A 24,537-nucleotide genomic window follows, 5' to 3' on the forward strand; every position below is an offset into this window, starting at 1 on the left:
GTAGGGATGGGACGATACACAGCAAGAGTAACACTTTCCCCGAAGGTTTATACATAAGGCTGACATTACTCTGTCATTATTATGACATGACACGTGTCATTAGCATGAGTAGTGTCAGTTATGAAGGCTGTCATAAAGTGTTGTTCGTTACCCTAACCCCGCTAGATTTCTCCACCTAATCAAAAAAAATGCCAACATAGCTCCAAAGGTATCATCAGTTTGTCATTGCCCGATCCCGTTAGAGCTCGGAAGTAAAGCAGGTCTGTGCCTGGTCAGTAGTTGGATGGGAGAACGCTGAGAATTCCAGGTGCTACAGTGAGGTGGCAGTCACCTCAGTGGTATCTGTCATTGTGTCCCTGAGCAAGGCACTTCACCCACATTGCCTAGTATGAATGTAGTGTGTGAGTGAGTGTTGGTGATGGTCGGAGGGACCGATGGCGCACTTTGGCAGCCTTGTTTCCATCAGTCTGCCCTAGGGCAGCTGTGGCTACAACAGTAGCTTACCACCACTAAGTGTGGAGTGAAAGACTAACCCCTAATTCTGTAAAGTGACTTTGAATGTCCAAAAAAGCTCTATATAAAATTGATGCCTTATTATTATTATTATTATTATTATTATTATTATTATTATTATTATTATTATTATTATTATTATTATTATTATTGTCATCATGCAAAGGACACTAAGACACTTAAACGTTGTCTAAGAGTGACTGGTAGAAATATCATAAATAACAAAGTAACATTACAACAGTGGACAATAATATAATGGATCATCACATGTATCTAATCTGATAAGTATCATGCTATATGCCAGTGCTTCTCAAATGGGGGTACGTGTATCCCTAGGGGTACGTGATGGAAATACAGGGGGTACTTGAGAGAGAGAGAGAGAGAGAGAGAGAGGAAAATTGACAAATGAAAGCATTCAAAATATCTGGTTTTATAATGTTTTTTTTAGTTAAAAATGTTAATCACAAGAAGGTCCTGGGTTCCAGCCCTGGGGTGGACACTTGAGTCCTTTCTGTGTGGAGTTTGCATGTTCTCCCCGTGCTGTGTGGGTTTCCTCCGGCTTCCTCACACAATCCAGAAACATGACCGTTAGGTACGGAGTCCCAAGATTGCCCATAGGAGTGACTGTGAATGTGAGTAGTTGTCTGTGTGATGCTGTGCAATGGACTGGCGCCCTGTCCAGGGTGTTCCCCTGCCTAGCACCCAGTGTGAGCCGTAGATATGCACCGGCAGACCCCTGTGACCCTGAAAACAGGAACAAGCAGGTCTGAAAATGGATGGATGTTAATCACTGAATATTACCAGCAACTCACAAAACGACAACAAAAAACCACAAAATAAGTGAAAAATATACTGAATAATAAAAACGACAAGCAAACAACAACAAAATTACACCAAAAACACACACAATAAGAGAGAAAAATTCTTACTATAACCAGCAACACACAAAACGGCAACAAAGACACACTAAATGAGAGAAAAATACACAAGAATGAAATATACAAAAATAACAGAGAAACATACAAAATGACATAAGAAACAACCAAACAACACCAAACACACACACACACACACACACACTCTCTGAGAGAGAATACCAACAACAAAAAAATACACAAAAACACACAAAATGATGATAGAAATGATCTTGATTAGAACATGAACTTAAAATACAAGGGTCACTGTTGGTCCCACATCAGGAAAACTATAGAAATAAATCTATTCAGGAAGCACTAAATACTGTTTCTTTCCATTTATTTACAAAGTGAGATTCTTTCAAATGTGTATCACTCATTAATTCCATCATTATGCCCGAGAGATGTTTTTTCATATTATTCTGGGCTGAATGTTGCAGTCAGACAAAGGGGTTTTTGGATTCAGAAATTAGAGAAAGGTTACTTAAGCTAAGAAAAAAATCAGTATAGCATAGAATTATTATTTAATCAAGTGTATTTAATCCTCAACCTGATTATATATATATATATATATATATATATATATATATATATATAATTCACACCACAGCTTTCTTTACAGATTTTAATTTGCAGCAATTTGGGCAAAACCCCTTTTGTCTGGGAAAACATTTAAGACCCAAACATGACTTGACCTCACAGACACCTGACTGGTATTTCATCATCTCCTCCATATTTAATCCACAGCAGCTGCTCAAACACACCGTCACACTGCTGCACCAGTTCCAAAAACTTTGGGTCATATCAGTCTGAAAGAGTCACTGGTGGATCCAGTGTTCCTTAGGATGTAACTCTAACTGCACTGGGAATGTGTTACCTGTAAAAAAACAAAAACAAAAATGTTACATTTCATTCTGTGAATATGTGATACATATTTAATATTACTAATATTAAATTTAAATCATATTGATGCATTTGACTGCATATGTGCATACAATTAGCAAAACCTCTGAACCCATCTGGAACCACGCCTCATTATTCCATATGAAACTTAATAAAGTATTTCTTACTGTGTGAATGTATGTATACATATTAAGTAGTATTAACATTAATATGAAATTATATTGATACATTTCAATGCAGGTGTGCATGCACTTAATAGAAAAAAACATGTGAATCCATCTGAAACCACGCATTAATTATTATGAAAGAAATATTAATAGAAAAAAATAATTCAACAAAAATAATAAGGCTAAAGCTGTGGTTCCCAAACAGGAGTACGTGTACCCCCAGGGGTACAGGAGCACATTGCAGGGGGTACTCAGAAATATTTAACAACTATTTTAAAAATAATCAGAAAATGTTTCTAGTTCTGTTTTAAGCTTTTATTTTTCTTTCTTTTATTTTTTTTTTTTTACTAATTCACCACAAATTAACAGTACAATTGCTCAATAAAATACTATATTTTCTTGTAATTTTTTTTTTTTAAAACAGGATTATTTTATGCTGTAGATGCTATTTTATCACACTTCTGACAATAGGAGACAATAATTAGCTATTTGCTTACTATTGAAGTAATCGCATAAAAGTTTCATGGTATATATACTGTATATATATATATACAGTATATACAGCATATAAATCCAATTTAAATTACATTAATTGTTTTTAATTTTTAGATTAAGTATTAGAACCAATGATTGAGACACAGTTAGTGGTTTAGGAGAACCTGCTGTTCTACAAATGAAAAAAACATATGATATTAATGGAGAGGGTACTTATGATATGAAGAGGGGGTACACATGATTTGACAAAAATGTAAAGGCTAAAGCATGGGCATTAGTGCTGAAATTAAAATATTCCATTAATTTTTGCATTTAAAACAGCCTGATTGACTTTGTCTTACACTAGATGAACTCCAGTAGCTGGGATTACACACTGCTGGAGTTTAAAATCAACCAAACCAGAAAGGCTGCGGTTCACTGAATGACCTATAGGGAGTGATAGTGCGTCCACTTTGCTAATTAATGTGAAGAAGAAGAGGTTCGCGTTGCCATGTTGGACAAACTTCCGCCACAGATAGGTGAATTAAAAAAATTAAAAATTAAAAATTAAAAATTAAAAATTAAGAATAAATATAATAATAATAATAATAATAATAATAATAATAATAATAATAATAATAATAATAATAATAATAATAATAATAATAATAATAAAGATGGGTAAAGAGCAATTGGACTGGTGTGAAAACAGTAACATCATTTTCAAACTTCAAATTTGCCTTTGCAAACTAAACTGGAACTAAACTGTCACTGTGAATGTACACGTAAAGTTTATTATTACATTTAAATGATCATCACTCTTTAATGTAAATTCTGGAAAAGATAACTACCTCATGTTTACTTCATCATCTTTTTGCACTACTATGATCTTATTTAGTCTTGTACATATTAGTCTTTAATCACTAGTTTATATTTTTAGTTGATTATTAATATTTATTGTTTATCTTGTACAGAGAGAGCACAGACAGTCTACCAAAGTTAAATTCCTTGTGTGTTAAAACACCTGAGGGGTATTCCATAAAGGAGGGTTAACAAACTCTGAGTCTATCCATAAACTCTGGGTCAACATACCCCGCGATGGGAAACTCTGGGTATCTGATTCCATTACAGCTGGTATGAAGTGAGTCAATCAACCCTGCCTTGGGTTGCTGACGTGCACACGATAAAAAGACATCAATGGATCAGAGATTACTCAAGCTGCCATGACAACAAAATGGAAAATAGTGATTTATTCACCGTAATGGGTGAAATAAGCTGGTGTTTGAGGAATATGAGCCTGTTCTAAAGGTGTGTTCAGTCTTCAGTGACTATAGTGGCTTAAATCACCCGTAATTAGTCACACTTTTTGGTCGCTTTATCACTTTATTGCTTCAGTGACGTGAAGAGCGGTGAATAATATGAATAAAATGTGTCTGAGGAGACGTGTCAGCAGCATAGGATGTCTGCATAGAGAGCCCTGTTGTTACACTGGATATTAAGACAGTGACTGCCGCTTGATATCGAATCATTTATATTGATTTTTAATGTAATATTGTCACCAGAGTCATCTCGACGTCCTAAAAAATGTCATAAAAAAACACTGAAGCGGGACGTGAACACGTGACCCATCGTTTCCAAGAGCAACATCACAAGTCACTGCGCCGTCATATCTTCAAAGAGATGTGATCTACAGATTTAACTGTATAACAATATAAAACAACAATCATCTCCTTTATATTATCCACAGGTTTGTATTCAGGGAACTTTACTACAGATGTCAGTAGATGTTTTAATGCAGATCAACCTCTCAGTGACTTTCACTTAATGATCTGTATCCACAATGTTAGAAAGAAAACTAGTGTTTGCACAAAAAAAACAACATTAGTAATGATGTGAACACGTCTGTGGTGTGTGATGTCACTAATGTGTTTCAGAGAAAAGTGTTAAGGTTCATTAAAGTGTTCAGAAAATTACAGGCTGTTATAAATATTTTGATACTACAGTTAAAATGATTGTTTGATAGGATAAAGGTAAACAAAACAAAGTGCATTTTAACCCACTGTTTTCTGTTAATTGCAGATGTTTCCCCACAAATATTATCACTATAAGAAGTCTTTTATTTATTCCAGGGGGATATTACTTACATTACAGCCGCTCAAGACATATTACAAATAAAAAGAATAAACAAAGAAAGAAAGAGAAGAAAAAACGTACATAATTAAGTAAAAGTCACATTACAGTAGTAAAAAATAAAATGAGATAAATAATAATAATACAACAATCAAAGCTATGAGGTTCAATTCAATTCAGCTTTATTTATATAGCGCCAATGACAACAAAAGCCATCTCGATGTGCTTTCAAAATATAAAATTCGTAATAAAAAGGAAAAAAACCCAACAAATCCAAAGGTAACAGTGATAAATTGTATTAAGTCGGCCGTTTAAAAAAAAAAAAAAAAAAGGAAAACTAGTGGAAGAGGGCAAAATAAGACATTTCACTAAACATCGACAAACCTGAGGGTGTAAGTATGGGAAAATGACAAATTTCATAGAATTTAATGTCGGGAAAACATCCGCTGTATCTGGCAACTCAAACACTCGCTGAACGCTGCTTCCTGACTGCAGGTGAGGTTTTAGAACCCTGTTTATAAAACAAGTGTTTTTAAACGGATCATTTAAAATAACTCACTGTTGTTAAAGGTTGTGTTGTAATAACTAAACACTGTTGACTTTATATCTGACTGTTTAGTTTAAATCAGCTGAAGCTTCCTCAACCAGTTAAACAACGTAGGACCAAACCATAGTTTATTAGAGTCAGTAGTGTGTGATATTTAATGTGTGTCAGATTAGCAGCGATGTCGGTGCTTTACTCCTATTTTTAATATGAGATTGGGATTATATGAGTTTAATTTAGTCTGTTAACCTGTTTCACACTGAGCAACTTTTACATAATGACCACATGTTCTATATCAGTTGTGTCAAACTCATGGCTCCTGGGCCAAATCCGGCCCTTTAGAGAAGTGTTTCTCAAATGGGGGTACGTGTACCCCTAGGCACTACAGGGGGTACTTCAGAGAGAGAGAGGAAAATTAACAAATGAAAGCATTGGGGTTTTATAATGTTTATTTTTAGTTAAAAATGATAATCGTAAAAAATATTACCAGCAACTCACCAAACGACAACAAAAACACAAAATAAGATAAAAAAAATATATATACTGAATAATAATAAGAACAAACAACAACAAAATACACAAAATGACACACACACACACACACACACACACACACACACACACACACACACTGAGAGAAAAATACTTACCATTACCAGCAACACATAAAACTACAACAAAGTAAACTAAACTAAATGAGAGAAAAATACACAAGATCACCACGAAATACACAAAAATAACCGAGAAACAAACAAAACGACATAAGAAACAACCAAACGACACCAACAATACACACACTGAAAACACACAGAACAAACAACAGAATACACAAAATTACACAAAATGATTATGATTTTGATTAGAACTGGAACTGAAAATCCAAAGGTCAATGTTGGTTCCACATCAGGAGGGAGATGACTTGCTCTAAATACTGTTTCATTCCACTTATTTACAAAATCAGATTTTTTAAAATGTGTGTTATCACTCATTCATTCCATTATTATGCTCTATAGCTGTTTTTTCACAGTATTCTGAGAAAAATGTAGTCGAACAAAGGGGAGACTTGGATTCAGAAATAAGAGAAAGGTGGTACTTTAGCCAAAACAAGTTAGAGCATCAAATTCAGCACCATCAAAGAAGTAAAAATGATCGGGGAAAAAACATGAAACGTTTTGTAAATGAGCAACTAATTCAGCTGTAGATATCTCAGCCCTTTATATACAAAAAATTAAAAAATAAAATCCACATTATTTGCAGAGCTCAGTTTTTCAGTTGTTATATTACATGACGACAGTAGTAAATAAAGGGATAAAGCGCTATTTAAATCAAGTTAATTTCAGTCAATATTTTTTCTCAAAAGGGTGATATAAATCTTGATATTTTTTTTATTTCAATAAAGTCTAACTAGAAAACAATTCTTGGTTAAATTAGCTGATGCAATTATTAACAAAGAGCTGCACAATATGTGCCACTTTTGTCTTTTTCTAGTGTAAGGGACAGCACGTGTGAGTGAGTTTTGTAGTGTGGCTTGTTTAGGTCCAGGTTAGAACACACAGCTGTTCTGAGAACTCCTAAAATGCGTATTTTATGACTAAATAAGCTATAAAATAAAAATAAATCAATATCAATAATCAGTTTTCAATATTGCCAAAATGGAAAACTCAATATATTTTAAATATTGATATATTTCCCAGCCCCACTCAAGACAAACACATTTCTTTTTTTTTTTTTTGTCTGCACATGCTGTCAAAGGTCAACACTACAAGAAGTGCAATCTTTTTTAGACAGCAATGCATTTTTAGTTTTTTTTTGTTTTGTTATTGCAATTAAATAAATTGCATTATTTTTCCTAAGGAAGGGTAAGAAACACTTTATTAAAGGGAGAATATAAAAAGAGAGAGCAGTGTTACACCTAGGTGAGGGGGTGGGGGGGGGGAGGTGGAGGGGGAAGAGAGCAGGGAGGAGCGATTCAAGGTAGAGAAATGGAAGCGTGGGGAAGAGTTGATTACTGTAAAGTGAGATGTGAAGTTGTCGACGTGAGGCTTAACTATAATGGTGGTGGTTGTGGGCAGAGGGAAGGAGTGAGTGGTAATAACTGAAACAGGTTTTTGGGATCAACGTGTCTAAAGTTAAGCCCACTACAAGTTTTATCCCACAGTCCAAGGCATGCTAGTGCATCGTAGACTGATGTATGTGCAAGAAACTGCCACTGTAAACCCAAGCGCTGCCCCGGACTCGAGGACGCAGCCAGAATAGCAGAAAGAGCGGGGGCCAGGGAGCCCAGGCAAACCCCCCCCCCGGCCGAGCAGCCCCCAAGACACCCCCTAGACACCAAGCTGAGAGGCTGCCACCGCCCCCTCATACACACCTGAGAAAGCACCCAGTAGCCGAGGAGCCAGCGCACTCCGCCACCGCCCCCAACCCCCAACCCCAAGGTCCCCCAACGACATCCATCCCACCACCCCAACCCCACCCCCGCACCCAATCCCCCAAGGGGAGGGCCCAGAGAGCCCACCGCCCAAGACCCCAGCAGAGGGGCCAAGGCCCACGCCCAGCAGACAGCCAGAGCCGCGACAAATGGGCAGCTGGCGGGCACCCGTCAGTGGGCCCAGAGCCAGCAGGGACCGGACCCCAGGCCAGAATGACCCGGAATAGAAGCAGCACCGGGAGCAGCACGACCGAGGACAACGACCACACCCCCGGCCGCCCTGGGCAACGAGGGGATGCTGCACGCCGCACCCCCAGCCCCCAGGCGCACCGACCCAGCCCCCCAGAGCGCCCCAGGTCACCCTTTTTTGACACCGCCAGCGCCTCAGTTATTACTAAAGTCCCCCCCGCCGCCCCACCCACCCCCAAGGGCCCAGGCAGACCGCCACACCAGCATGCGGGGCGCGTAAATCAGAGGCGGTTCTTTGGGTACCGCCCAAGCAGGGGCCACCCCACGCCGCACCCACTGGTATGCAGGAGCGCGGCCCGCACCACCCGCCCTGGAAGACCCCCGCCAGGACCGGCCAAGCCAGCGGCCAAACCTGCCGGTCCCCAAGAGCACCCCCCGAGATCGGGAACCCTCAAGGGCGAGACCCCGGGCGAAGCCCCCCGGGGAGAACCCCCTCCCAACCCAGCCCACAAACCGGCCACAGTCAAGCAGGACCGCACAGCCCCAGACGGCGCAAGGACAGTAGCCCAGGCCCCGCCGGCCACCGAACAGCGCAAACCACAAGGCAATGCCACTCACCGGCGCGCGAGCGACCAGCGGCCGCCACCGCAGGAAGGAGGCATTCCAACGGCACCCACCCAGTGCGGAACAGCAGTCCCCAACTAAGGGCGCCCCGGACCCACCCACCGATCCGCAGATAGCAGGACAGACCTACCAGGCAGCCGACGGCAACCGCACCCACCGGAACAGCTAGCACCGCCCCCCCCAGCAAACAGCATCATCTTGAAGCGCCAAGCAACCCCGCCCCAACCCTGCTACAGACCCCCAGCACCCTCTAGTGCGCCCACACCGGCAAGGCAGGCCGCCCCGGGCCCGCACACACCGAGGACAGCCCCCGACCAGGAGACGAGACAAGGACCAAGCCACACTCATAGGGAAGAGGCACCCGCACTCCCCGCCGGGCCGACACCGGCCGGAGAGACCCCACGAAGAGAACCCCCAGCAGCACCCCCCCACGCCTCCCGAGACCCACCGCTCCACCTGATGTATTTGCATTCTACACGGTGGCCCAGCCATCAACAGAGGGATCAGGCCCCCACCCGACAGGCCCAAATATGTGATCCGAGACAAACACATTTCTATCCAAAGATGATTGAAACTCACCATACTGTGAGATTAATGTTATTGATTCATATTTCATGCCTTTTCTTTGGAAGTCCGTTTGTCTTTGGAAGCTTTGGAACCAGCCGACCTTGCATTGATAGCAGGATATTGAAATATGTTCGTCCTGTGCTTTGGTATTTCTGAGTTATGCTGATGCTGGTCTAGACTCTTTAACTCTACTTTTTGACAGTGTTTGCTTTGAAGAGTTTGTATCAATAGCTGTGAGATGAAACTAATATTTACTTTATCTGTGTGTGTGTTTGTTTTAGGGGTGCTGTTCTCAAATATGTTTGGCTTTGATCTATTTGTTAAGGGACACCAGAGCCTCAGCGGCCTCCATAGAGTGGAGCAGTGAAGGCTTCACCAATGGACCCTGAGGTGTCGGTGCTGCTGCACTGTGCTCAGTGGAAGGGGCTGCTGCAGACTCAGGTCCATGTGGAGCTTTCTGAGCGGTAGGAGCACAAAGCCTTAAAGGGTACCTGTAGTGAAAATGTACCAGTATATAACAAAAATATTTATTGTATTGCCAATAAACAAAATATGTGCATCTTTTTACTAAAAACACACATTGAAAGGACTTTGTAGAATGATTTTATACCTTCTCGCAGAAAATATGCAGAGTCGCCATTTTGGACAGGGTATGATGCACTTTTGTTGATTCCTGTTAGCTGTTGCTAGGCAACACTGTTCCGTTGGTCTACAGTTTCTGAACAATGGCAAAGTGTAAAGCTAACGGTTGCTAAAACAACAAGAGGAAAAAACCCACAGAAACATTTCCTTTGCGTTCTCTAAGCATAATAACAACACTAAGTCAGAGTTATCCAGATGTTGGCTCCATAACATCGGTACGGGATACACACCTTAAACGCTTCCGTTTGGATGACATTTGGTGATATGTGAGGACCACAAAGCCAAAGTTACGTCTGAAATCAGACCAGGTAGCGACAGAATTCCTTCACAGAAAGTCTCAATGTAGCTTGTAAACATACTTGTTCAGGGCACTGCTACATTTCTGTTTACAGGGGATATTATGGGCAGGTGTCATGGCACTAACCGTACCCCCACCAGATTGTTCCCTCCTACTTCCTTGTGGCTAAAGGATGAGCTGTTTACTGTTCATTAGGGCTCCGTCAGGTCCTGATCCTCTGCTCATCCTCCCATCAATGAACAGATATCCTTTCACGCAGCTTTCATCACAGTTGTTAACCATATTTGTGCGCTTCCAACACCAAACTACACAGTCTCGTTTCCGCTGGTAACAGCTCTGTTCGTTAGGCTAATTGTGATGTTGAGTCGGCGCAGGGAGACATAGAAGAAGCAGGTAGTTGGTGAGAAAGGTGATAATTAATCCTCTCCTAATATACAACCTGTATGCTGCACTTTTATCACTGAGGGAGGGGATACACACGGCTGCTTAACACTGAGAGCTATCAGAAAAACTACATTTCCCACAATGTAAACAGACCTGTTATGCCTCTACCTCCCACAATGCACCAGTTATTTAAAGCAACAGGCTGTGCGGATCAACAAAAGCACATCTCATCTTGTCCAAAATGGCGACTCTCCATAGTTTATGCCAGAAAATATAAAATCCTTCTAAAAAGTTCTTTTAATGTGTTTTTTATATATACAGTATAAAAAGGTGCACATATCTAGTTTATTGATGATACATTAAACACGTTTTGCTATACACATTTTTCCTACAGGTACCTGTTAAAATACCAAACACAGTCACAACCTTTCTACAGCTTGAGCTTTTGTTCTCTCAGGTTCAACAGGCAGACAGATCCGGCTCTGGAGCGCCACATAGAGGAGGTTTGGACGGCGCGGCTAGCCAAGGAGCCGTGGCTTTTTAATGGCACCAAATTCCGGTTGCATTCCTTCAGCTTGATGCCTTCCAAACATCCACTCTGCCCTCACGAGGACCAGACCAGACAAACCCAGTGTGACAGTGACCTGTGTGCTGCTCAGAGCGAGACCAAGCTGACAAACTGCATGAATGACCTGCAGAGAGAAAGTAAAGGAGATGTTCCCTCCATTAGACCACTCCTCACACTCACACTGGGGCTCACATGCTACAAAGACTATCTGGGAACCAACTGGTCGAGTCAGGTGGAGGAGCTCCGTCAGCGTGGAGAGGTGGAGTATGGTGATCCTCTGGCACTGCTGGCCCAGCCTCTGGGAGTTGGTGCTGTGCTGTTCACGCACGATGGACATGTGGTGCTGATCAGGAGGAGCCAGAGGGTGGCGGAGGCTGGAGGGCAGCTGGACATTCCCGGTGGTCACCCAGAGCCCGAGGTAGGATGGATGATGGATGGATGCGGGGTCAGAGATGTGCTTAGTATGATATGTGTGTTGTTGTCTTGTTCAGGCAGTGAGTGAGTGTCCGGTGACCATGGCAACGCTGCAGCAAAGACCAGAGGCCGTCGTCTCAGAACTTTTCTCCTCCGTGTGTGCAGAGATCAGAGATGAGGTAGAAACTCAAGAGTTCCTTTGGACTTCAAACATGTCTTTCTATGCACTGGTACCGGAAAACAGTCTATGGGGCGGATTCACTAAAGGTTTTCATGTATTAAAACATGTGCAAACGTCATCGCATGCACTAGAGTTGGGTGATATATCAAGATTCAAAATATATCGTGTTGTCTATTTTGGCAATATCGAAAATTATAATATTGCCTAGATCGAGATATATATTTTATAGCTTATTTTGATTTAAAATACTTGTTTTAGGAGTCGCTGCTTTCACTACTTCTCAGAACGGCATAAAAAGCTCCGTTAGATGGATTTCTGAGTGCGTCGTAACCCAGACCTTCCCCTAAACAAGCCACACTACAGAACTCACTCACACGTGCTGTCCCTTAGAGGAGAAAAAGCCAAAAGTGACACCTATTGTGCAGCTGTTTGTTAATACAGCTGCACAATAGACAGACGCTAAATGACAGACGCTAAATGTGTCTGTCATTTAGCGTCAGCAAATTTAATTTAGAATTGTCTTTAAAATTAAAAATCTTGAGATTTATACTGTATGTATATTGCCATTTTAAGAAAGAATGTTAAGATATGAGTTTTTGTCCATTTCGCCCAGCCCTACCGCGCACTAATAAGGGGTAAAAACCCAAGGGAATTAGGACTGTGCGTGTTCTGTGCGTCTTATATCTTCATATCTTTCCTTGCTATACAGTATACCATTTATCTGCTCATCACACAGTGACAGTTGAACCTGCTGCTCCATTTCCAACAGCAGGTCCTCCTCCACTGGATGGCCACCGGTTTTATTTGCTGATGATTTATCAAAAGCAACTTCTTCCTTTATTTTGCGCTTTATATCCTGCCATCTTCGATGTACTTTAGCTGCTGTTCTCCTAGTTTTCCTGCAGCAGTAACTCTCTCACTGATTTCCTCCCATATTGCGTTTCTCCAGGTAACACTGAGATGTCTTTGCTGTAATTTAATCATGTGTTTATTTGCTTCTTCTAACAACACTTATAATTCTGCTGCTTCAAATTAAATGTTTTGCTTCCGCACACTCAGCTCTCCTTCCCATGCACGTTTGTAATAAGACGCACTAAATGCTCCTTTAAATAGGGCAGCCTCAACTACTTCTGTTCGCACGCAAATTATTGCTGCAATCTTAATGAATTTCTGGCAGCAGGTGAGGAAACTGCGTTACCGAAGGATTTAGGGACTAAGTGGATTACCAGCCTTTATTTCAGATATTAGTGAATCTGCCCTAAAGCCTTTGTACCTGTGCTGAACCTTTGTGTGCAGGTTAATGTTCCTTTGTGCTCTCTGACTGCTCCAATCCTGATGGGTGTGGCTCTGAATCACACCAGCGCTGGAAGGCCAAGTGCAGAATTTTATGTCAGGTACTCGTTTGTTTTTGTCTTTTGATCCAGACTGTGAGGGTTCTTTTTCAGTGGTTACTATAGTTTGGATGTTATTTTAACATCACACGTGTGTTACAGGCAGTTTGAGTTCGTTTGTAAAGCACAATAAGTTAACATGCAACATAACACCTTGCAGACCACAGAGGAGGAGCTCAGGGAGCACCGGACCATTGCTGACCACACATTGGTTACTCAGTCATTATTGTCCACGACTCACTGTGAAGCTTATAGAATACAGAAGAAAAATACTTTGACGCAGACCATAGAGCTTGGCAATATATATATTTTGTTTTAAAATACTCATTTTAGGAGTCACTGCTTTCACTACTTCTCAGAAGAGCATTAAAATGTGTGTCTGTGCCTCAAATATCTCTGGTGTTCAGGGACAGACAGAGCTCATACTTGCTACATAGCTGCAGTTTGGTTCAAAGCCACGTGGGTTTTGTTTGGACTGAAATAGTCCATTTAATGAATAATTTCATTAAAAAAATAGTTTTTTGCTGGAGCCTTTAGTCACATGGCGCACTACAGCCAATCACTGCACACCGTAGTCACGGTGTAGTCACGTGTGTGCACTACAGCCTGGCGTGCACCCGAGCCAGCAAACACTGTTTGTGTGTGCATGCATCATTTTGGCTCCAAAGACACACAAAATAAGTCCAAAACACAAACATGACAGAGAAATACACCAAACGACAACAAAAAATATGAAAATGAGTAAAAAACAAAGAACTAAATATTGATACAAAATATACACAAAATGACATCAGAAATGTACAAAACTACACCAAAAAAGCTACAAAAATAAGAAAAATAACTCCAGAATCACTACGATGGCAACAAAAAACAATAATTACACAAAAAGAAAACAGAAAGATACAAATATACACATAATGACTCCAAAAAACATACAGTGCCTTGCGAAAGCATTCGGCCCCCTTGAACTTTTCGACCTTTTGCCACATTTCAGCCTTCAAACATAAAGATATAAAACTGTAATTTTTTGTGAAGAATCAACAACAAGTGGGACACAACCATGAAGTGAAACAAAATTTATTGGATATTTCAAACATTTTTCACAAATAAAAAACTGAAAAATTGGGCGTGCAAAATTATTCAGCCCCTTTACTTTCAGTGCAGTAAACTCTCTCCAAAAGTTCAGTGAGGATCTCTGAATGATCCAATGTTGACCTAAATGACTAATGATGATAAATAGAATCCACCTGTGTGTAATCAAGTCTCCGTATAAATGCACCTGCTCTGTGATAGTCTCAGAGGTCAGTTTAAAGCGCAGAGAGCATCATGAAGACCAAGGAACACACCAGGCAGGTCCGAGATACTGTTGTGGAGAAGTTTAAAGCCGGATTTAGATACAGAAAGATTTCCCAAGCTTTAAACATCCCAAGGAGCACTGTGCAAGCAATAATATTGAAATGGAAGGAGCATCAGACCACTGCGAATCTACAAAGACCTGGCCGTCCCTCCAAACTTTCAGCTCATACAAGGAGAAAACTGATCACAGATGCTGCCAAGAGGCCCATGATCACTCTGGATGAACTGCAGAAATGTACAGCTGAGGTGGGAGACTCTGTCCACAGGACAACAATGAGTCGTATACTGCACAACTCTGGCCTTTATGGAAGAGTGGCAAGAAGAAAGCCATTTCTTAAAGATATCCATAAAAAGTGTTGTTTAAAGTTTGCCACAAGCCACCTGGGAGACACACCAAACATGTGGAAGAAGGTGCTCTGGTTGGACGAAACCAAAATCGAACTTTTTGGCAACAATGCAAAACGTTATGTTTGACGTAAACGCAACACAGCTCATCACCCTGAACACACCATCCCCACTGTCAAACATGGTGGTGGCAGCATCATGGTTTGGGCTGCTTTTCTTCAGCAGGGACAGGGAAAATGGTTAAAAGTGATGGGAAGATGGATGGAGCCAAATACAGGACATTCTGGAAGAAAACCTGATGGAGTCTGCAAAAGACCTGAGACTGGGACGGAGATTTGTCTTCCAACAAGACAATGATCCAAAACATAAAACAAAATCTACAATGGAGTGGTTCACAAATAAACATATCCAGGTGTTAGAATGGCCAAGTCAAAGTCCAGACCTGAATCCAATCAAGAATCTGTGGAAACACCTGAAAACTGTTGTTCACAAACGCTGTCCATCCAACGTCACTGAGCTCGAGCTGTTTTGCAAGGACGAATGGGCAAATATTCCAGTCTTTCAATGTGCAAAACTGATAGAGACAAACCCAAAGAGACTTACAGCAGTTATCGCAGCAAAAGATGGTGCTACAAAGTATTAACTTAAGGGGGCTGAATAATTTTTCACGCCCAATTTTTCAGTTTTTTATTTGTTAAAAATGTTTGAAATATCCAATAAATTTTGTTTCACTTCATGATTGTGTCCCACTTGTTGTTGATTCTTCACAAAAATTACAGTTTCATATCTTTATGTTTGAAGCCTGAAATGTGGCAAAAGGTTGAAAAGTTCAAGGGGGCCGAATACTTTCGCAAGGCACTGTACATTACAGAAAAATACACCAAACAAAAAAATTACAAAAATTAGTAAAAAAACAAACACATTTATCATGCACATGTCCCATAGAATTAAACCAGGGAAATCACCCACAAATAAACCCCTTTATAACACTACAGAGTATGTACACCTCTTTGTACATCCAACCTTCAAACACATACTCATTTTGCCATAATTGACAACTCTACTTAAGCTCCTCCCACTATATGAATACATACTTCTGACGAGCACTGTACTAGTAACACATAAAATTAAAAACTCAGTTCTAAGGTTTTGAACCTCAGGGATTCTAAATTTGATGCCTATTTGACAGTAACCTGGCATCACCATATTGGAAAATCCAATATGGCTACCTATGAATATAATTTAACATTGTCCATGTACAACTGAAAATGTCTTTATTTTACAACATAGAAGCCCGACATCTCAGATCAAGGTATCCTTAATCTACTGTTGGTAAATAAATGTGTCTGTGTGGAATTTTACATCAGCAAATTTAACTCTGAATAGTTTTTCTGCTCAGACGTAATATGAATTTAAATTATCGAGATTTATATCAAATATCGCCATTTTGAGAAAAAATATTGAGATATGAGTTTTGGTCCATTATTCCCAGTCTAGCAGAAAGTTTATTTGATGCTGTGGTCACATGAAATTTAGATTTAGTCTAAGTTTTAGTTTAATGAAAACATTTACATGTGGATTATATATGCCATTGTATTGAATAACCTGGTAAATGTACTGCCTGAACATTGGTTTGAGAGATCTGATTGGCTAAGTTTGAAAGATCCTTTTCATATTGTTTTCTACTCAGTTTGACAAATTAGCCAAGCCTGAGCTCGATTGAAAGCAGTAAAAAAAAGGTCAAAATAAAGCATGACTGGCTTATAATAGTACAATGAAGATCTATGGCCAGAGAATCACTCAATGATTATCCTATTAACTGATGTGATAGTCAGCGTTGTACCTGATTGTGGTCATATTTCGGTCAAACATGAACTGAACGTCCTGTATATTGGCCTGATCAATGTTATTGTGAGTGCGTTCATATTGGTTGTTCACCTTTGTTCAACACAGTGCCATATACAGTGGGGCAAAAAAGTATTTAGTCAGCCACCAATTGTGCAAGTTCTCCCAGTTAAAAAGATGAGAGGCCTGTATTTTTCATCATAGGTATAACTCAACTATGAGAGACAAAATGAGAAAAAAAAATCCAGAAAATCACATTGTAGGATTTTTTAATGCATGAATTGGTAAATCCCTCTGTAAAACAAGTATTTGTTCACCTACAAACAAGCAAGATTTCTGGCTCTCACAGACCTGTAACTTCTTCTTTAAGAGGCTCCTCTGTCCTCCACTCATTACCTGTATTAATGGCACCTGTTTGAACTCGTTATCAGTATAAAAGACACCTGTCCACAACCTCACACAGTCACACTCCAAACTCCACTATGGCCAAGACCAAAGAGCTGTCAAAGGACACCAGAAACAAAATTGTAGACCTGCACCAGGCTGGGAAGACTGAATCTGCAATAGGTAAGCAGCTCTGTGTGAAGAAATCAACTGTGGGAGCAATTATTAGAAAATGGAAGACATACAAGACCACTGATAATCTCCCTCCATCTGGGGCTCCACGCAAGATCTCACCCCGTGGGGTTAAAATGATCAGAAGAAAAAATCCCAGAACCACATGGGGGGACCTAGTGTATGACCTGCAGAGAGCTGGGACCATAGTAACAAAGGCTACCATCAGTAACACACTACGCCACCAGGGACTCAAATCCTGCAGTGCCAGTAGTGTCCTCCTGCTTAAACCAGTGCAGTCGTCGTGTTTGGAGGAGAAAGAACACATAGCTACTGTAAAGCATGGGGGTGGTAACATCATGCTTTGGGGCTGTTTCTCTACAAAGGGACCAGTATGACTGATCCGTGTAAAGGAAAAAATTATGGGGCCATGTATCATGAGATTTTGAGTGAAAACCTCCTTCCATCAGCAAGGGCATTGAAGATGAAACGTGGCTGGTCATTCAGCAATGATTCCAAACACACCGCCCGGGCAACAAAGGAGTGGCTTTGTAAGAAGCATTTCAAGGTCCTGGAGTGGCCTAGCCAGTCTCCAGATCCAAACCCCATAGAAAATCATTGGAGAGATTTGAAAGTCCATGTTGCCCAGCGAGAGCCCCAAAACATCACTGCTCTAGAGGAGATCTGCATGGAGGAATGGGCCAAAATACCAGCAAAGAAATGTGAAAACCTTGTGAAGACTTACAGAAAACGTTTGACCTCTGTCATTGCCAACAAAGGGTACATTACAAAGTATTGAGATTAACTTTTGTTCTTCACCAAATACTTATTTTCCAGCATAATTTGCAAATAAATTCATAAAAAATCCTACAATGTGATTTTCTGGATTTTATTTCTTCTCATTTTGTCTCTCATAGCTGAGGTATACCTATGATGAAAATTACAGGCCTCTCTCATCTTTTTAAGTTGGTGGCTGACTAAATACTTTTCCCCACTGTACATAAAGCCTTTAATGTGAAAACCAGGCTAAAACACATCGTAAACAGGCTTTAATATGCAGAGGGGAAAACACCAAATCTGGCAACACCAGGCAATGCAGAGTCATCTGCTGCATGCATCACCAAATGAAGGCTGCATGCTGCATTCAAGGTACCTTGGAATTCAGACATCAGAGCTGGGAACGACGTTACAGCCGAGTTATTAGCATTCCATCAGCAGCTCTATCTTAGATTCTGTCTCCTTAAACTTTATGAAAAGGTAACATCTACTGGACTTTGTTTTTAACAGTTTTAAATGATGAGGGTTTTACTATTTTAGGTTGTGATTTGTTTTTAGAACAGTATTGTTTTATTTAGTCCATTCAAGCAGCCAGTTTTTGAGAATATACTGTACTAGGGTGAAAGCTGCAGCTTCTACTACTGGGGACTGAATGGGTTCAACAATGGGGAAAGGCCAGGATTCAGAGGCAGATAAAAAACAAACTATGAACTAGTTCATTTGTTCAAAAATGTTCATTTTGAATTATGAACTGAACTTTGAAGTAGTTTGTGTTGAAAGTGAACTTTCCCAGCACTGGTGGTAGTTGTAGAAATCCACATATTCTTTCTGCATATTTTGTTTCTGCAGATGAACAAGCTGATTTGAACATGATTGATGTTGTACGTTGACTAATTGGTGGAGTGTATGTCCATCTCAGAGGTTGTTGTCACAGATTCAGACCTACCAGTGCAGCAGTAAGTGTGTGTTTGATTGCTAGCTATAGTTTATAATGATGTCATGTGATCCTACCCATGTGCCTTCAGCTGCTCACTGACGTCAGATGAAGTCAGATCTTTGTACTGGAAAGGAGGAGCGGAGGCCCATGAGTCCACAGACATCGTCTTCCTCAGCCGAACGGTCAGTGTGATGCAGTTATAACATGTGATCACACAGTAAATGTTCAACTCTAAACAGTAACTAAACTAAACTCTGCTGAAAACAAATGTATTTGGATATGAACTTAAGTAGTGTTGATTGATTCTTGTCCAAACCTTGACATTTTAGTCAAATTACTTAAATCTATCATATTTTGTTATTAAAATGTGAGAATGACTGCCCTCTATGGGTTGAAACATGGCTATTATAATTACATTTTGCTATTGGCTGAAAATCATACGTGTCAATTTTGGATTTGAAAATATGGGATATATTCTGTTGCCCGCTACAAGTCGTCCTACCACCCAATGAAGCTCCACTATCCCTTATAGTGTACAAGAAATCTAAAATACCCTGTGTCAACCACTTACTAAATACAATTAGGTAATTAGAATCTGGGAGACCTTTGTTGACTTTGAAATGCTGTGAACATTCCTACATTATAATACAGCCTAAATGAAAACATGTAAGGGTATATAAAGCATTTTTTTTAATGAATTATACTTACATTGTATATTTACTGTTAATTTCACGTTGCGTGTCTTTAATTTAGACATTAACATTTATTTTCATTACATATTTTCTTTTAATTTCTCATGCTCACTCATGTGGTTCTCTGGTTTTCACTTATGAGACACATTTGTTGCAGACTTTACATTCTTTTTTTTTTTTTTTCTATATTTGTGACGTTTGTGCTTGGTCGATTTTTCATGGTGACTTACGTGGTTCCTTCCCCCGTGGTAGACACTAAAATCTCAGTTACTAATCTAAAAGAACATGTAGCTGTGTCCCATCCTGATGGTCTTTAGGAAGGTAAACTCTCCCATTTTTCAAGGTAGTTACACAAGTTATTATTTTTTCAACGGAACGTCCTCTTACATCCCTCTATCTCTCTTCTTAGTTGTATTCGTGTTTGGTGTTGCTGTCCGCACTAATCTAATCTCGTGAGAACTGCCACCCAGGCAGAGGCTGAGGAATGTTTTTATTTATCTATCTTTTAATTATTACTACATTATAATCAGTGACGTGCCGTGACCACTAGGGTTGGGTAGGTACGTTGCAAATCGATACCACCAATGACAATTTCATATGTTTCTGCTGTCAAGTGTTAATTTAATTCAAATCAATTTTATTTGTATAAAGCAATTTCCAACAGTCATCTCAATGCACTTATCAAAATATAAAATTCATAATAAAGAAAAAACCCAACAAGATCCACATGAACAAGCATTTAGCCATCTAACAAAATCAACATCATAAACACCATTAAAGAAACATAAACAATTATTTAATATAGCCTCCATACTCTCCCAACAAGATATATCTCATGACACGGCAGCACATCTGTTGTTGGAAACACAGAAACACGGAGACGCTCTCTACGCTGCCTTTGGACATAAATGGTTGTCATCTTGGGGAACTGACTGCGCATGCGCAAACACATAAAATCACGCAATGGGAACGGAGGCAGAGGAGCAACGTGCCTTTGGGAGGGGGCGTGGCCTCCTCCTGCCTTACAGCGGAGTGAAAAAAAAAAAAAGACTGCAGTTGTTCCAGGAAGTAACGCTGTTTAGTAATTTGGGCTCTGAAACGCACAAAATGCTGACACTTTCAAACTTATAGGTACTGTAGGCTGTTGGAAATGGAAAAGTAAATAATTTATAATTATATTATAATTAAAACAAATAATCAATTCACCCTTGGGTAGGCACTGCCTACCTTGCCTACCCTGACGGCACGTCACTGATTATAATACAGGACATTTATGGGAGAAAACTAATACAGGAGGATGGTGGGAAAGAGGGGTAAAATACGGGAGTTTTCAGGCCAAAACGGGGTGCTTGACATATATGCTGAAAATGGTGATTTGTGGTGTTTTGGTGGCTGTTGTTTCCACCCCTCCTATAAAAACTACTACCTGTTGTGACTCTATAATCTGTAGCGAGTAGGTTTGATTGAGATGATTATGAATGGAGAGTTTTAGATAATATTGAGTAGATAGGAAGAGGTAAAATAACAAATGACATGTACTTGCATTTCTGTAATTAAGTACATTTTCTGTTTACTAGTATTTAAAAAAAAAATCACGACTTTTACTTTTTGGAAGTATTGTACATCGCTACATTTTAATTTGCATCCATAACTGAGTTAAATATTGGCCAAAAAAAGAGAAATGTGCATATTTCCAGACACTTAGCAGCCTGACACTCGTTGTCATTAGAGAACGTAATTGTTATTGACCTTCTGAGGATAAAAAAGAATTGCAATTTAATTGTAATTGGAAAAAATGCTGGCAACTGTAATTGTAAACTGTAATTGAACATGGGTAATTGAACACGTAATTGTAACTGAAAAATGTAATTGACCCCAACCCTGGTTGGAGCGATGATCTAAAGCTGTGGAATGTATTAACAGGAGCTTGAGCAGCTGCACAGGAGCAGCCCACTGTGGTCAGAGCTGTGTCCCTCAGCTAAAGGAGCTGTGATGCTCTACCAGAGGGTCAGACCTGATGGAGACCAGAGCATGCTGCACAAGGGCACCACTGCACACTGAAGAAGAATAAACACCACTGGTCAACACTGCTGGTATAAACAGTTGTTTTTTTAAATGAAGACATTGTACATTAAAACAAACTTTACATTGAATAAACTATTTTGCATAGAAAAATCTGTGATAGTATTTCTTTCACAGCACTGATTTGATCACTAAGTCCATGTTTGTCTTTATAGTAGAAGCAGCTCTGATCCTACTCACCTGCACTCCACTGATATACGGTGTAAAGCAGAGGTTCCCAACCTTTTTCGGGTCATGACCCCATTTTGACATCACAAATTTCTGGCGACTCCAGAGACTTGTTTTTTCTGGAATTTTTTTTTTTTATTACTACAAATATATATACATAATTTAAATTCTTTTTAAGAATTATGTGATTTTATTTATGTCACACCCACAGTAAGTATGGTATTCATTTTAAATGCAATTTATCCCGTGCTCCGCCATGTTGAAATGACGTCATTGGTGACGTGATAAGCCCCTTTTAGTCCATTGAGTTCCATGGGAGGTGAAGCATTCAGGATCATTTAGCAGCTTTTTCAGTCAAAATGTCAACTTGTGCTGATTTGGGTTGATCTAGTGTTACGGTGAAATTTACGGTTACCTCGTCTTTGACTTCAAAACACACTCTGTGGTGATAAATGATGAAGACCAGACAGGAGAGATGATGAAGTAATAAAAAATGATTTAATCTAAACTAAATAAAAAAGTACAAAGCGGGATAGACAAAGCAGTGGTCTCCTCTGGCCAAAGGAGAGACGCGAAGCAGCAGGAGAAGAAGAAAAACCCAAAATTTCCTTTCACACACATTTATACCCCAATGTCCCACCTTCCCCCTTCCACCGACAACAAAGAAGAGACCAGGGGGGGAAGGTCAGTCTGCCGGAGGGGACACCTTCGATGTCGGGGTGAAAGTGAGGTGTGTGTGTGAGTGAGTGTGTGTGTATGTGAGTGAGCGTGTGTGTATGTGTATATGATGTGCGTAATGGCTACCCCCAAGAAGAAGAAGAAGAAGAGAAAACAGGCACAGAGTTAAAAAGCAAATTATCCCCTTAATCATACACACATGACAAATATAAATGTATCATTAAACATTATTAGATAATTTGCTACGACATCTAGCAATCAGTAAAACTTTTTTAAAAAGTCAATGTAAACCTTTTTTGTTTACTGAGAGATGATAAATAAAACCGTGACCCAAAAAAATCTGTGGCCACAGGGTGCGACAGTTCCCACTCTGCTGTTTCGTTTAGACGCCATTAAGGAGAGAAGAAGAGCTCCGAGTGCATTGATTCTAATGAGCAGCAGTGAATCATGGGAAGTTGTTTACACATTCCCTCAGCTGATGTGCAGCCCGTACACCAATCATTACTGCTCTTTCGACTTTGTCCTTTTGGAGTGATCCCGAAATATCTCACTCCCTTTCATCACTCACTGAGATGCAGGATGCATCCGAATAGTCCCTTTTATCTCTTTTCCTATCCACTTTTCCATAACCCTGTGGATGACGTCACAGGCTTAAAGGTGCAGTTTGCAACGCTTATAAAAGTGACTTTTTGTCATATTTGCTAAAGCTGTCACTACAGTATGTAAGGACAGCTTTACACGAAACTAGTAGTTTGTGTAAAAAAACAGGCTCATTGCGTTCCCCCTGCTGCTCCTGCAGCCTTTGGCAAAATGCACCGCGACCGAGCAAAAAGAACCAATCAGAGCCAGGATTGTGTTTGATCAGCTGTTTTGACAGCTGTTGCTCACAGTTCCTGCCCCTTTCCCGGGGCTGGAGCGCGTCAGTGTATGGTCTGGAAGAGTAGAAGATGGAATTGGTGACTTTCCTGCTTGCAAGGTAATTACTGCTGCTTGATTTACATTGTCTGATTTGTAATTGTTACAGTAGAACTCTGTAGTGCATGTGTTGTTCATGTGTGCGCAGCAGCCTCCGTGTGGCTGCTGTAAGTGACATGTTGTTGTTGTTGCTGCTGCTGTGGAGGTGTGTGGCACATAGAGAGAGAGAGAAGCGCTGCAGTAATATGCTTTTAACAGAGCATGTTATATTACAGTGATGTTGCTGTCGGACTAACATTAGCTTGTTAGCTTCTCCTAGAAGAAAAATGCCAAAAATGGCACATATTGTGTAGCTGTTTAGTAATAAATATGCCTGTGTGGCATTTTGCAGCAAATTTAACCTATAATGGTCTTTTTGGTAAGATTTTATTAAGTTGAAAAAAATCAAGATTTATATTGTCTCGTTATTTCGAGAAAAAAATATTGAGATACGAGTTCTGGTCCATATCGCCCAGCCCTAATGCCCATACATTTGGACCTACTGTATGGTTATTAATGGGAATAGTGTGTGAATGATCATGGTACCATGATCAGGATCATTGATACAGATAACTGACAAATATCTGACAAAGAGGATATTTAGGTCTGGTGTAGGTTTTGCTATTGTTTATCATTTATTCTGATCAGGCATATTTCCACCCAACATTGATGGAGTGCGACCAGTACAACAGGAAGTCAGGGCAACCGTGGCTCCGCCCCTTCTGCAGGTGTCACTGGTCACAATTTTATGACTGAATTGTTTTGTGTTAGTGTGTTTTTCAGTATTAGTTCTTAACAAAAATTTAAAGAGAATTTA

General features: G+C 40.1%; 2 protein-coding genes across 3 annotated transcripts; both read left to right on the forward strand.

Annotated features, from left to right (window-relative positions):
* The first annotated feature begins 1,094 nt into the window (after positions 1–1,094).
* LOC114471552 (basic salivary proline-rich protein 1-like) lies at positions 1,095–9,346 on the forward strand. Its single transcript, XM_028460398.1, has 4 exons — positions 1,095–1,145; positions 8,081–8,247; positions 8,301–8,920; positions 9,123–9,346. The coding sequence occupies exons 1-4, from the start codon at positions 1,095–1,097 to the stop codon at positions 9,344–9,346; spliced, it is 1,062 nt and encodes a 353-aa protein (XP_028316199.1).
* Positions 5,561–21,951, forward strand: LOC114471168 (uridine diphosphate glucose pyrophosphatase-like). Of its 2 annotated transcripts, none has more exons than XM_028459785.1 (7): positions 5,561–5,596; positions 9,735–9,917; positions 11,235–11,763; positions 11,837–11,938; positions 13,237–13,334; positions 19,235–19,328; positions 21,762–21,951. In XM_028459785.1, exons 2-7 carry the CDS (start codon positions 9,832–9,834, stop codon positions 21,897–21,899), a joined length of 1,047 nt encoding a protein of 348 aa, XP_028315586.1. In that variant the 5' UTR covers positions 5,561–5,596; positions 9,735–9,831; the 3' UTR covers positions 21,900–21,951. The 2 variants fall into 2 exon arrangements, with proteins under 2 accessions (XP_028315586.1, XP_028315589.1); XM_028459788.1 differs by having other exon boundaries at positions 9,779–9,917.
* The last annotated feature ends 2,586 nt before the right edge of the window (positions 21,952–24,537 follow it).

The sequence above is a fragment of the Gouania willdenowi genome, chromosome 10 (assembly GCF_900634775.1).
Source record: "Gouania willdenowi chromosome 10, fGouWil2.1, whole genome shotgun sequence".
In the NCBI taxonomy this organism is placed as follows: domain Eukaryota; kingdom Metazoa; phylum Chordata; class Actinopteri; order Blenniiformes; family Gobiesocidae; genus Gouania; species Gouania willdenowi.

Bases quoted from the DNA above. Each gene is read 5' to 3' on its own strand.
- LOC114471552 (XM_028460398.1), top strand. From the start codon at position 1,095: ATGACCGTTAGGTACGGAGTCCCAAGATTGCCCATAGGAGTGACTGTG. The intron at 8,248-8,300 runs GTGGGCCCAGAG...GACCCGGAATAG, and splicing joins CAGCTGGCGGGCACCCGTCA to AAGCAGCACCGGGAGCAGCA. The intron at 8,921-9,122 runs GCATTCCAACGG...ACCCTGCTACAG, and splicing joins GCCGCCACCGCAGGAAGGAG to ACCCCCAGCACCCTCTAGTG.
- LOC114471168 (XM_028459785.1), top strand. From the start codon at position 9,832: ATGGACCCTGAGGTGTCGGTGCTGCTGCACTGTGCTCAGTGGAAGGGG. The intron at 9,918-11,234 runs GTAGGAGCACAA...TTGTTCTCTCAG, and splicing joins CATGTGGAGCTTTCTGAGCG to GTTCAACAGGCAGACAGATC. The intron at 11,764-11,836 runs GTAGGATGGATG...TGTCTTGTTCAG, and splicing joins GTGGTCACCCAGAGCCCGAG to GCAGTGAGTGAGTGTCCGGT.